The following is a 13,975-nucleotide window of genomic DNA, read 5'->3' on the forward strand; positions in this document are numbered from 1 at the left end:
TGGTGCTCCTTCCGCCCGCCCGGGCCCGCCCCGGCCCGCCGCCCCGCCTCCTCGGCCGCCCGCCCCGCCCCGCCGCACCCGGCCCCGCCCCGGCCCGCCCGGTCGCCCGCTGCCCCTGCGCTCTAGCGCCTCCACTGGACGCCAGGCCCGGGGCCCGCGGCGGCCCGGGAGGCGGGGCCTCGGCCAGGGGGCGGGGCTTGGGCTGATCTGATTGCGGGGGCGGAGCCTGCACTGGGGGCGGGGCTTCACGGGGCGAGGTCGACTCTAGTTCCGCCCTAGAGGGGTTACCCACCCTTGCACCGAGGATGTGCGGCCGGAAGTAGTGTGAAGTTGTTTTTCTCTTTCAAGGGCCCAATAGTCCTTCCCACTTCTGTCCCGGGCTGGAAGGTGGTGTGACCTCATTGATGTCTCATTGGGTCTCCCCAGAGAGTGCAGATTAAGTCCACGAAGTGCAGGAAAGGCAACAGGCTCAAAGCAAGGGTTGGCTTCAGATTGACAGAGGAACTCTTACCTCTAGGGTCCCTGTGGCCTGCGGGCGGCTGACCAGACCCAGACACCTGTCGCTGAACTCCGAGCTCATTTTTGTCCCCATGCCTGTGGTGCATAATTTTTTAATGCCTCGTCCTTGCGTTTTGAGTAGCGCAGTAATGCCTTACTGTTTGACTTATCGAAAGCATTAACAAAAGAGGTAACTTTAAATAAAGCGTAATACTCACTGGAACCCTGAATTGAGTATTTTATTTGCCGGTGACCTCACATCTGGAGGCAGCGTGGCTTCTCTACCCCTGGCAGGTCCTGGCCACATCACACCCAGCACAAGAACCTAGGCCTGCACCCACCTAGCCCACCGGGATGGTGGGAGGAGCCCACGGCCCAGGGCCACTGGGGCAGACCGGAAGAGCCCTGGAGAGGAAGGGGTAACCCCCCCCTACGCACTTGGGAGGGGCCCCCAGCGGGTTGCTGAAGCTGTGGCTGAGGAGGAAGTGAGAGGAGGAGGTGAGGTGCAGCAGGGAGGTAAGCTGGGCTGCTGGGGACAGGGGCTGGGCCTGGGTCTCCGGTAGGGGGCCTGGCCTTTCTGCCCCTCTTGGCCTGTGCCCCACCCCCACCCCACAAGAGGAGAGGGGACTGGAGGGGTGTGGTGCGATACCCTGCAACCTGTCCTCTTTGACCAGGCGGGCAGGTCCTGGGGCTGAGGCCTGGGCCCAGGCTGGCCAGGAACCCCCGCTCACACTGGCTGTGCCCACATCTTGCAGCCTGCCGCACCGGGGTCGGTGGCACCATGGCCCAGGCCCTGGGCGAGGACCTGGCGCAGCCTGGCGAGCTGCAGGATGACTCTAGCTCTTTGGGGTCCGACTCAGAGCTAAGCGGGCCCGGCCCGTATCGCCAGGCTGACCGCTATGGCTTCATTGGGGGCAGCGCAGCAGAGCCAGGGTAAGTGGGGAAGGGATGAGGGGGGATACAGGGTGCTGGGCCTAATGATGGAGGCTGAGAGCTGAATTCTAGAGTGAGGCCCAACCTCAAGGGTCCTGGAAGGGTCTGGGGACCCAGCTAGTGTCACCTGTCCTCGGGTTCTAGATGGAATCTTAAGCTTAGCAGGGCTGTGGGGGGTGGGTCCCTGTGTGTCTCTTCCTCCCAGTCTCTGAGGGTTCCCAGCGGGGCTGAACCTGCTTCTGCTTTCAGTCCGGCCCAGGAATCCCAAAATCACAGAACCCACGCTTCTTCCCCTACTAGTTCCCCCACTTCCCCAGGTGCTGAAAGGGAGACAAGTTGGGAGATAGATAGGGAGGTCACACCGCGATCAGAGGCAGAATCAGGCTCAGAGAAGACTCCTGGTTTCTAGGTCTTGGGCTCTGTCTACTCAACTTCCCCAAAGAGTTGTCTGTCCCCATCCTGGGGGACAGTCAACCAGCCCCTCCCCCATCACACACCTACACACCCTCTTCATTATCTCCTGCTTCCGCCCACATCGGAGCCACATCCTTTCCTGTCCCCATGACAACCACTGGCAACTCCTGGGTGACAGGTCACTCCCCACCCCAGAGATTCCCAGAGATCAGGGCCAAGGGTTGGGCTCACCCAGGTAGCAGGAAGGGTGGTGGACGTGGGTGTCCTGTGTCTGGACATCTGTGTCGTGTGTCCCAGGCCGGGTCACCCTCCTGCAGACCTCATCCGCCAGCGGGAGATGAAGTGGGTGGAGATGACTTCACACTGGGAGAAAACCATGTCTCGGCGGTACAAGAAGGTGAGGGGAGAAGGGTCCCACGCGGCCCTCCTTGGCTCGTCCCCCTCTGCCTGGCAAAATTCAGCCTCCTGTGTCCCAGCACCTCTTGCCTTCGCTCCCTGCTCCTTGCGGAGACTCTTGCCCGATAGCAGATTGTGCCTGAGGCCTGCTGAGAGCAGCAGGGGTATCTGGCATGGCTGGCCTGACGGGGTGCCCTGGCCTCACCCACAGGTAAAGATGCAGTGCCGGAAAGGCATCCCCTCGGCCCTGCGGGCCCGGTGTTGGCCCCTTCTGTGCGGGGCTCACGTGTGTCAGAAGAACAGCCCCGGCACTTACCAGGTGAGGGGACCAGCGGGGGTCCTAGCCCCCGCCCCTAGCCCTTCACCCCTCTGGGCCTTCACCTCCACCTTCTTGCCCACGTGCAGAACCTGGCTGAGGCCCCGGGAGACCCACAGTGGATGGAAACCATCGGCAGGGACCTGCACCGCCAGTTCCCACTGCATGAGATGTTTGTGTCGCCCCAGGGTCACGGGTACGAGGGCGGGGATGCCCAGGGACCCCCAGCCCCCACACCTCCAGGCGCTTTGGCAGAGTCCCCGCCCCTGGCTTTACGTCTTTGCATCTCAGAGGACCCAGCAAGGCCCCTGAGGGGCCGAGGCCTGGGCAGGGGCCACCAGAGGGTGCGGGAGGGCTGCCGGAGGACTGGCCCCTGATGGGGTCTTCTGGCACAGGCAGCAGGGGCTCCTGCAGGTGCTGAAGGCCTACACCCTGTACCGGCCGGAGCAGGGCTACTGCCAGGCCCAGGGCCCTGTGGCCGCCGTGCTGCTCATGCACCTGCCCCCAGAGGTGAGTGCCCTCAGCCCTGCGGCAGGGACCCCAGACCCGGACGCCCACCCCCAGGAACTCTGACTTCAGTTACCTGAGACCCTGGACCGCCAAATCTAGTGACCTAGGGACCAAGGCATCCTGTGCCCTGAACCGTGACCGCCCCCCCCATCCTCTGGAACCCTGGCCTCTGGGACCTAGGATCCTCAAGTCCCACGCAGACCTGTCCTAATGAGCCAGGGCCTCATGATTGCCAACCTCAGTGACCATCAAGCCCAATGACCTTGATTCCAGGAACATCGAACCCTGACCCCTGACCTTTGGCCCAATGATCTAAAAGTCTGGATGTTATCACCTTGACCTTATGAACCTTGATTCTGAACCCTGTGACCATGATCCCTGACCCCAATGACCCCAAGAACCCAAGACTTGAACTTTGGGACCTCTGCTGCCCTTGACCAGTGAGTCCCCACCCTGCGACCCTCAAATTCAGCCCTCTGAGCCCTGTGACTTCTACCTCCTGCACCCCTTGGTAGGCCTCTTTCTAGACAACGGGAAGCTTTTAGGTAAGACCCACCCCCTGCCCCAACCCCACCACCAGCACTGAGACCAGGCTCCTGGCTCCAGAATCACCCCAGATGGTGTCCAGGCCCTCCCCTGTGCCCCCCTCCCCCAGCCTTGCAGTCCCCTCTGCGGTGGGCACTCAAGGCCTGTACCCACCCCCAGGAGGCCTTCTGGTGCCTGGTCCAGATCTGCGAGGTTTACCTCCCCGGCTACTACGGGCCCCACATGGTGAGAGGCAGGGATGGGACCCGAGGGCACAGCGGGAGGGTTGGGTGGGGTTGGGAGCCTAGGGAAGCCAGCAGTAGTGCTGATGGGCGTGGCCACAGGAGGCTGTGCGGCTGGACGCCGAGGTGTTCATGGCCCTGCTGCGACGGCTGCTCCCGCGCGTGCACAAGCATCTGCAGAAGGTGGGCGTCGGGCCCCTGCTGTACCTGCCAGAGTGGTTCCTGTGCCTCTTCGCCCGCTCCCTGCCCTTCCCCACAGTGCTGCGTGTCTGGGACGCTTTTCTTAGCGAGGGTGAGTGGGGGGCCGACTAGGTGGGCGGGGGCAGGAGGGGGTGCCTGGTGAACATGGAAAGTGGAGGTGCCAGCTTCGCTCTGCCCCGCTGCCACCGCTGACCCTGATCTGGGGCCTGGGTGCTGGGGTGTGCCGAGGGTAACCCGCTGTTGGCCACGTATCACCAATGGGAGGAACAGCAGCCCCCGCCCTAAGCAGTGAGATCACCATAGGGAGGGCACAGCATCCACATGGGGGGAGGGCTGGAGTCAGGGAGGCTTCCCCAAGGTCGATGGGGCAGGAGCTGGCGAGACCATAGCAGTGGCACAGCTTGGGGACTGGGCACAGTGAGGGCACAGCAGATGGAGCCCCCGGGCCCTCAATGCGAGCCCTCGCAGGCCAGGCATGGCTCTGGGAGCCAAGGCCACTTGAGTAAGTGAGACCTACATTCTGGTGGTGGTGGGGGTGGGGATGGGAGGCGGCGGTACCAAATTAACAAGATATTTATAGATTGTCATAAGTTCCGTGAAGAAAATAAAACAAAGGACATGCCAGAGCGTAGGGGAACGGCAGAAGAGGGCTGTTTAAATATGCTGGCGGCTGCTCCTCAGAAGAGGCAGATACACAGAGCTGGGTGGAGAAGGAGAGGCAGGCAGGGCCCTGTCCTCAGGGTCCCAGCCACGGATGACTTGAGGGGTGCAGGCATGGGGAGAGGTGCCAGGCTAAGAGCAGGGGGCAGTCGGGGCAAGGCTGAGCTGGACTCTGGGTCTTTGGGGCTCTGCCTCGTACCCCCATCAGTGGCACAGTTGGATTCGGTTCTATACGGGTTGTCCAGCAGTTGCATGGTAGAAATCCATCAGTGCACCTACTGAGCACCCGCTGTATGCCCAGGTGCCTTCAGACTGGGTTAGTGTTCTAACCACGGACGTCCAAGTCACCGTCTGCTTGTCCTCCCCTGCAGACTCGGACCTCGAGAGTGGGGCGGGGCGGGCCGGGCCCCGTGGGGGCACCCTTGCGCTTTGATAACGGTGACGATGTTAGTAGTCTTGTTGTCCCTTTACACAGCACAGTGGTCACCAGGCCTTACTGGTCCCCCGACTGCCTTTCTCAGCAGACCGGAGGCTGCCAGGGAGGGGCTCTGAGGCTCCAGGAGCAGGCCAAAGTCATGTGCGTGTGCGTGCCTGCGTGTGTATGCACACGTGTGTGCCCTGTGCTCTTAGCTTAGGGGTGAGGAGCTCTGGCTTGAATCTTCGTAGAATCAGAAGCTCACAGGTCTGATCTGGAAAGGCTGTCTTGTCACCACCCAGCCCTTCACTGGACGGGGCGAGGAGCCGAGGCCCAGAATGAGAAGGCCTGTGTGAGGCTGTCAGCAGCCCTTGGCTCCTGGCAGGCTGCGCTGCCCACGAGTGTCCGTGGCTGCTGGGACCTGCTGGCCGGTGCCCCCAAATGGCCGACCTGCTCTCAGTCCAGGCAGCAGAGCTGCAGGAGGGTGGAAGGAGTCTGGCCAAGGACAGGTTCGGGCCCGGGCTGAGAGCTGGCCCACACTGAGTGAGCCCCACCGGCCTGCAGGTGTGAAGGTGCTGTTCCGCGTGGGGCTGACCCTGGTGCGCCTGGCGCTGGGCACCACTGAACAGCGCCTGGCCTGCCCAGGGCTCCTGGAGACGCTCGGCGCCCTTCGATCCATCCCACCTGCCCAGCTGCAAGAAGAGGTCTTCATGCCCCAGGTGGGTGCCCCTTGCGCACCCCCTGCACAGTTGGGGAAACAGGCCCAGAAGGAGTAGTGACAGTGAGCACGGGGCTCCGTTCTTGTCCTCTGAGCAGCAGAGAATGTGGAAACCCCAGGCCTCAAGTGGCTTTTTGTGGCTCCCTTAGTCTGTCTCTTTGTCTGTCAGCCCCTCAGCCCTCAGCCACTTCCTGGGGCTGTGTGCTGCCTGCCCTGCGGGGATCTCATCGTTTCCTGCCCTCCCTCGGGCTCAGTATCAACTGCTCCCCGCAGGTGCATGGCGTGGCCCTGTCCGAACAGGACCTGCAGCGGGAGATCAAGGCCCAGCTGGCCCAGCTGCCCGCATCGGCATCCGAGCCACCCCCGAGGCCGCAGGCCCGCCTGCCCGGGGCCCCAGCCATCTTTGAGGCCCAACAGCTGGCAGGAACCCGGGGGAGCCCTCGGCCTGAGGTGCCCCGCATCGTGGTACAGCCCCCAGAGGAGCCCCGGCCGCCCCGGCGCAAGCCCCAGACCCGAGGCAAGACTTTCCATGGGCTGCTGACCCGATCCAGGGGGCCCCCTATCGAGAGCCCCACCAGGTCCCATCGAAGCTCCACCTCCTTCCTGGACACCCGATTCTGAGGGTAGGTCCCACTTCTGAGGGTACCACGGATTCAGGGTCCCCCTGATCCCAACTGCCTGAACAGTGGATGCCAGCCTCGACGTGGGCATCGCACTTTACAGCTGGGGTTGGATGCCTCGCTCCTTTCCTGTGGACTGCCTCAGGCCTGAGGAGGATGGAAGGGTACAGAGTGGGGTTTGGGGGACCCAGGCCCTCCCCCACCCACAGGGCTGCCCCAGTGCCTGGGCCCTTGCACGCATCAAGCTCGCACTGGAGGAGTGTGCAAGAAAGGGCACAGGCTGGGCCATGGGGACCCCAAAAGGCTCCTGAGGGGCCTGGAATAAAGTCTGAACAGAAGCCTGCATGCGGTCAGATCAATGCCCTCTACCCGCAACCTTCCACCAGCTGCCCCCTCCCCTCACGGCCCCACCCCTCCTAGTCCCGCCCCGGCTCCCCAGGCACATGGAGGCTGCCGTTGGCTGCTGGAAGGTGTTTACCAGCTACAGGGACCAAGGGCAAGCCGCAGCACCCAGCCTCTTGGGGCCAGGTGAGGCTCCTGTGCCTGGGGGAGGAGGGCTCCCCCAGTGGACGCTGGGCCCACATGTGGAACTCTGTCTCCTCTTCTGCTCCCTCCCCTTGCTGATTTCAGGAGCCCCCCAGCAGTGGGAGCACTCTAGACCAAGTCTGCCCACCCCGTGTCCTGGTCCCATCCTCAGAGAGAGCCGGCTGAGAACAAAGGCCTAGTGTGCCCGGACAAAGGAGAAAGGCCCCGCCGGCCCTTGCCCCCTCCCAAAACCCCAGCCGCACCCCCTGGGGACTGCCACCATGGAAACCCCTCCCACACTCGCTAATTGCCCCCGTGGGTGCCCGAGGTGCCTGGGACAGGAGCCATTGCCAGGACAACGGGGCTGGTTCCGAGGCAGGCTCATGTCCCTGCAGGGCGGTCTCGGTGACCCGCCTCCTCGGGTGCCCTCCCCCGAGGGTGGAGGGTGGAGGGCGGGGGCACGGTCAGGCTCGGGAGTACCCGGAGAAAGTGACTGTAGTCTTAAATGGTGGAGTGTTCCATCAGCCCTTCTCAATGGCTGTGCTGGAACATGTTGGCACTCTCAGACCCCTGATTGCAAACGGGCTGGTGACAAGTCCCCGGCCACAGGAAGACACTCCCTCTGTGTTGTTATTGTTTAGTTGCTAAGTCGGGTCGGACTCTGCAGCCCAACCCTGTGGACTGCAGCACGCCAGGCTTCCCTGTCCTTCACCATCTCCCTGAGTCTGCTCAAACTCATGTCCATCGAGTCATTGATACCATCCAACTGCCTCATCCTCTGTCGTCCCCTTCTCCTCCTGCCTTCAGTGTTTTCCCAGCGTCAGGATCTATATATACTTTCCTCCTTTTAGTATTGATTTATTTGGCTGCATCAGGTCTTACTTGCAGTGCAAGGGATCTCTAGTTGCAGCATGTGGGATCTAGTTTCCCGACCGGGGATCAAACCTGGGCCCTCAGCATTGGGAGCGCAGGGTCTTAGCCGCTGGGCCCACAGGGAAGTCTCTGTGTATATACTCTTACGGCGCTTATTATGTGACTGGCCAGGTCCCGGGTTCAGGGGCAGACCATCCCACTTTCAAGGAGCTTTTGGTCTGGAGGAGGGACTCACATGGAGGTCCAGACACAGAGCTAAAGTTTGCCTGGGCGGAAACTGAGTTTGCCAGGAGGAAAGGCAGTTGGGCCCGAGCTTTGCTGCCTATGGCAACCCACTCCAGTATTCTTGCCTGGAAAATTCCATGGACAGAGGAGCCTGGTGGGTTACAGTCCATGGGGTCACAAAGAGTCAGACATGACTGAACAACTAACTTCCTTTCTTTTGCCGCCTATGGCAGACTCAAGGCTCACCCCCCCACAGTCAGCCACCATGAACCTGGCTGACACCCCCCTCTAGCCACCCTCTGTGGGTGCTCTCTCCCTCCTGTTCCCACCCACTCCCCCAGTTTCGCTCCAGCCCTGGTTCTGAGTGTGGGGCAGCAGCTGGGCCCCTGTGAGTTAAATAAAATTTTCTGAGCCCCCCTTCCCTCCCAAGCCCCCACCAGGGTGCTCAGTTGCTTCAGTCGTGTCTGACTCTTTGGACCCTTTCTGACTTCATGGACTGTGGCCTACCAGGCTCCTCCGTCCATGGGATTCTCCAGGTAGCAATACTGGAGTGGGTTGCCATGCCCTCCTCCAGGGGGTCTTCCTGACCCAGGGATCGAACCCGCATCTTTTATGTCTCCTGCATTGGCAGGTGGGTTCTTTACCACTAGTGTCTCCTGGGAAGCACCTCCACCAGGGTACTTGGAGCTTAATAATAACGTCCTCCCCTGCAGTTCACAGACCACTTTCTCAGACCCCCCATCCACCCACACACCTGTCTCTGCAGGTGGCACTGAGAGCCTCTGTAAAGAAAGGGGGACCCGGCCAGGTTGAGTGTCCAGCCCAGGATCACAGAGAGAAGCAGGGCCGGCTAGACCGTGCCTTAGGCTTAGAGCCCGAGTCTGATGGACTCTCAGGCAGGGAAGCAGGCAGGTGGGGGCCTGCAGGGAGTTTATAGGGTCCGCCCTGAACTCCCTGCCTCCCGCCACTCAGCTCTTCTGCCGAGAGGTTAGGGGAGCAGGAATAGCAGCCTTGGTCCAGGGCTCAGAACCCATCCCGAGGCTGGAGGGGAGGCCACGAGGCATTCCCACGGATCCAGACCTTGGGGCAGGCAGTCTCCAGCAGGGCCCCTCGAGCTGGGGCTGAGTCATGGCCTTATCTACTCAGAGAAGCATTTTCTGGGCAGTCCTTCTGCAGGTCCTGTTATCAACCTGGGAAGCCTGGGCCAAGGGATCAGGCCAGAAGAGGACCACTCCCTCCTTATGTGAACACTTTTACACATGCTGTTCCCACAGGGCTGCGCTACCCCTATGGCACCTGCGTGCCAGTTAGGAAAAGATGTCCCCTCTCCAGGTACATGCAGCCCTTCAGGACCGCAAGGAAGTGACCGCTCAGCAGAGCAACTTTGTGCAGTGAGCAACCCCCACAACTGCACGCAGCCCCAGCTCCCTACACCCCTGCCTGGAAAGGGGCTCCGAGAAGGCAGGGCACCCACCCGAGAACAGTCACCCTGTGGGAACCAAAGCTGGGCTGGCATCTGCCTGGTCAGCCCAGGGGACAGGGACAGGAATGTGGGGGCAAGCAAAGAAGTGGAAGGGCAGACGGATCTCTCGTGGTTGGGGGGCATGGCCTCATCTCGACTGCCACCCACCCCAAACGTCCCCCCATCCCCACACTGTCCAGAGGTCAAGCTTGGACTTCCTGTAAAGTCCTGCTCGGTGTGGAGTCCTGTCCCCAGGCCACAGAAGCGGAGCCCAGAACAAAGGTCACCTCTGAAGCTGACTGAGCCCCTTTGTAGCCGTTGCCAAAAGCACCCCTGATAATTACTAAGAAGCTTCCTGACTCCTAATTTGGCAAAGATGCCCACTCCAGTAAACACCCTATGACACCCCAACCAATGCCCACCTTCCAGCAGGAATTTTCTTTGTCTTGAGGCTATAAAAATTGGCTATTAACCCACAAAAACTGTCGGCGTTCTCTGCTCTGTCAGGAGGTCGGCCCCCTGCGCTCACAGTGCCCACTTTCTCTCTGCTCTTTGTTCTTAATAGACTCACTCCCTTCTGAAATGCTCTGTGTCTGGAAATTCTTTTCCAACCCGCGTTCGGACTGCCTCAACATATAGGAAAGGCTCACTCTCTCTGAGCCTCCGTTTCCTCCTACAAATAGTGGGATAACAGCAGCTCCGACCCCAGCCCCCAGAGCGCTCCGCCGGGGTCATCTTTACGGGGATTACTGTCTGGTGGAGCTGGGCAGTAGCTCAGGCATGGCTTCTCCTCACCCCGCCCCTACCTGGCTCAGCTCGGCCTCGGGTGACCTCCAGGCTCTCCTGGCGTAGACAGAGCAAGACCGCCCTGCCAGCCTGCTTGCCCCCAGCCCCGCCGAGTCCCAGGGCTGCCATAGCTTGACCCTGATTTTCCTCTCTGTGTCCACAAGGTAGATGCCATCACAGCTGGTGCCCAGCCAGGGCAGTCCGGGGGTGGGCACAGAACCACGCTGCTCTGTGTGCATATGCTCTGGCAGAGGGAAGACCCCAGCCCTGCCCCTCACCAACTGTGTGACCCTCGGCAAATCACATCACCTCTCTGAGCCTTGACTGCCTCATCTATAAAAGGCAGAGAATCACAACGGCTACGGGGTAGGGTTAAGTGAGATGCGGAACATAAATCACTCCATAGTGCCTAGGACAAGTCAAAAAACACTTGCTAACACTATTGCCTTCTGCCAGGCGCCCCATGCCCAGCCAAGCCTGGGCTAAAGGAGGCATCATAATCCCCATTTAAGGATGAGAAAACAGATGCTGCACTGCTTGTGTTAAAAACAAGACATCAGGAACTTCCCGGTGGTCCAGTGGCTAAGACTCTATGATCCCAATGCAGGGGCCCAGGTGTGATCCCTGGTCAGGGAACTAGATCCCACATGCCGCAACTAAGAACTGGTGGAGGCAAATAAAAACATGTTAAAAAACAAGAACAAGACAGCAGGCCCAAGATGGAGTCACTGACACTAAGCCCGCCATCACCCAACTGAGGCAACTCAATCACTGGCTCAGTTGGTAAAGAACCCACCTGCAATGCAGGAGACCAAGGCTCAATCCCTGAGTCAGGAAGATCCCCTGGAGAAGGAAATGGCAACCCACTCCAGTATTCTTGCCTGGGAAGTCCTGTGGACAGAGGAGCCTGGCAGGTTACACAGTCCGTGGGGTCGAAAGAGTCAAACGCAACTTAGCAACTAAACCACCACCACCAATACAGTTCCAGCTCTCCTGGAAATTCTTTCTTTTAAAGCAGTCAATCAGGAATCACCTGACCAGCACTAGTGAGGTCATCTACCGATACACTCCTGCTGTCCCCCCAAAACAAAGTGACTTTGCAGGGAATTCCTTGGCAGTCCAGTGGTTAGGACTCTGCACTTTCACTGCTGAGGGCAAGGGCAAAAGAATAAGGAGGAGAAAGTGACCTTGCAATAACCAACCCACTTTTTTGCCTAAGTATAACTTTTGTGTCTGCCCTCTTCTGCCTATAAAAGTTTTTCATTTTGTACAGCTCCTTGGAGCTCCTTTCTGTTAGCCCATTGGATAAAGCTGACAAGATCTTTAAAATGTGCGCTGCTGAATTTTGGTTTTTAATACGTGTTAAGTGTCAACACTCATGCTCTTTGGTGATGTCCATACCCTCATCCCTCATCCCTTCTGTGGATCTCCGTGGAGCTCAGGGTACTCACGCAGCGAGAGGATGGATCTTCTAGGGTGGCCGTGCCTCATTCCAGGAGCCTGGGCCAGCCACAGGGAGGAGCAGAGTGTAGATCTGGAGCAGGGGGCCCAGAGCAGCCCTGGAAACCTGGATGGGGGGCTCCAGATAAGTCACTTCTCCCCCTACTGCTTTGGTAGTCGGGGGTGGTCCTCACAGGCTGCTCTGTCTATAGCTGTAGAAAGGGCTTGAGGCAGCCGTCTTTGCCCCCACAAATGCCATGGGGTCATCAGTCCTTCCCCTCCAGCCCGGGAGGCTCTAGGGATCCACCAGGGGGTCTCTGGAGAGAGGGTCTGCAGGGGAAGGCCTGTAACAATCGCCTCCCTGTCCTGGGCACCCAGCACAGGGAGCTGTGATCATTTCAACCCAGTCCTGGGAGGCGGAAACACATATCACAGGAGGAGGAGATGAAAGGGGAGGTGCCGAGGTCCTGGAGCTGGATCGAGCGGGGAATTCACCTAGGGGGACACACCTGAGGAGAGGGTGTGAATCTCTGGGTGTGTTTCCTGGGGGTGAACATGTGAGTGTGAGCCACACTCTTGCGGTGTGCTTCTGTGGCTGTTTGGACAGGTGTGTCTGGGGGTAAGGATGTGTGTCTTGGGGAGATAGTGGGTGTAACTGTGGGTATCCAGCGGACCTGAGTGCTGATAGGCAGGGAAGATTGTGTAGATGCCCCCTTTCCTATCCTGTGCTCAGACCCACGGGAACTCCCAGCCTGGCCCCCCCTTCCCTTCTGCCCCCGCACCGGGGCAGAGGGCGTCCCAGAGAACTGTGACTGCCCTCGTGGGGCCATCTTACCCAGTGATCACTACTCTGGAGGGTCCAGGAGAGGTGAGGAGGGACCCCGGGGATGTACAGGGACCCTTGTTCAAGAGAGCCTTTCTGGGCATGCCATCTGCTATGGGGCAGGGTGCTCCTTGGCAGACAGCTGTGGTTGGTGGTGCTTGGGGAGTTCAGGACTCCATCCAAGGGCGAGGCACCAGACTGTGAGCCCCACCAGCTCTCCTGGGCACTCCACCCCTGGGAGCAAGCCCTGGTACCAGTCTCTGCCAACTTTCCCTCCGCTCCCCTCCCTCCCCCTCTATCCTCTCTGCATCTCTCTTCCACTGTGGGTCTCTCTATTTATCCCACTCTGTCCTCTGTCTATACTGTAGCCCCTAAACCTGTGACCCTCTCGGATGCTTGCTGTCCGTTAGAACCTGGCTCTCTCTTCGACTTACTGTGGCTCTAAATGTCTCCTGTCTGTCCCCCTGTCTGTCACTCTGTCTTTCCCTGGCCTGCCAGGCACCCTACCTCTGACCAGGTCGTGCCGGGGTCCTGCCCCGGCTGATCCAGGGTATTCGAAGCGGGGACGGCATCAGCGACCTATTTATTTAAATATTTTATCAAAGATATAAAGAGTAATAGGATGAGGATAGCTCAGTAGGAAAATTCAGTGGAGAAAAGAGGCTGAGTAGCTTGGTCTACGCAGGAGACCAATAAAACTTCAAGACAAGAAGTTTGCACCACTTACATAGGCCGCAGGCGTCCTTCCATTCTCCCAAAGGAGAGGAGACACTGAGGCCTCCCCAGTCGGATCTTAGAAGCCCAGGCATAATTAGTAAGCATGGCGGGTTCCGCGCTCCAGATGGAGACTCAACCAGAGTGAGAGAGCGACATGGGGAGACCAGTATTTCGAGGAACTGATCCCAATTCTTTATTTTCCATGGTCTACTTTTATACACTGAGATGTTATGCAAAAGTCACGCGGGGTCAGCAGTCCTGACTTTTATCAAAGTCAGGTGCTTCATACAAATGTATACAGAGGTCTTAGGGGTGTTACATCATCTTCTGGCCAGGGGGGCCTGCTGACAATTTATGACCCTCTCCTTGTGACAACAGTCAGTCAACCAGGACACTTATTTCTCCAGGGGTGATTATTCTTAAAACAGACACCACCCAAATAAAGTTACATTCCTATAGGGTGACGGTGTAGTGGGTTTTAGTTAAGGAAAGAATGTACTTAGCCTAAGGTCTAATGTGATTAATATCAAAGGTTAATACTTATTTCTTCTATATATTCATTAATGTGTGTAAGGGCAGGGGATGTGGAGACTTAGCAACAAACATTGGCTCAACAAATGAAAAACCCTTCACCAATACAATTTCTAATCAGCCCATTATACTTATACTAATAGTT

At 59.1% G+C, this 13,975-nt stretch overlaps 1 protein-coding gene across 3 annotated transcripts; it reads left to right on the forward strand.

Annotated features, from left to right (window-relative positions):
• Positions 1-56: 56 nt before the first annotated feature.
• On the forward strand, positions 57-6,791 carry TBC1D10C (TBC1 domain family member 10C). Of its 3 annotated transcripts, XM_005227104.5 has the most exons (11): positions 57-599; positions 793-996; positions 1,254-1,431; positions 2,143-2,242; positions 2,453-2,560; positions 2,647-2,753; positions 2,953-3,067; positions 3,773-3,838; positions 3,937-4,126; positions 5,675-5,829; positions 6,102-6,791. In XM_005227104.5, the coding sequence occupies exons 3-11, from the start codon at positions 1,280-1,282 to the stop codon at positions 6,447-6,449; spliced, it is 1,341 nt and encodes a 446-aa protein (XP_005227161.1). In that variant the 5' UTR covers positions 57-599; positions 793-996; positions 1,254-1,279; the 3' UTR covers positions 6,450-6,791.
• Positions 6,792-13,975: the final 7,184 nt, after the last annotated feature.

This window comes from Bos taurus, chromosome 29, assembly GCF_002263795.3.
Source record: "Bos taurus isolate L1 Dominette 01449 registration number 42190680 breed Hereford chromosome 29, ARS-UCD2.0, whole genome shotgun sequence".
NCBI lineage: Eukaryota > Metazoa > Chordata > Mammalia > Artiodactyla > Bovidae > Bos > Bos taurus.

What these genes read in the sequence shown, in the direction of transcription:
- TBC1D10C (XM_005227104.5), top strand. Translation starts at nt 1,280, where the DNA reads ATGGCCCAGGCCCTGGGCGAGGACCTGGCGCAGCCTGGCGAGCTGCAG. An exon ending in GTGTCGCCCCAGGGTCACGG is followed by an intron (nt 2,754 to 2,952) that starts GTACGAGGGCGG and finishes CTTCTGGCACAG; the next exon opens with GCAGCAGGGGCTCCTGCAGG. An exon ending in AAGAGGTCTTCATGCCCCAG is followed by an intron (nt 5,830 to 6,101) that starts GTGGGTGCCCCT and finishes TGCTCCCCGCAG; the next exon opens with GTGCATGGCGTGGCCCTGTC.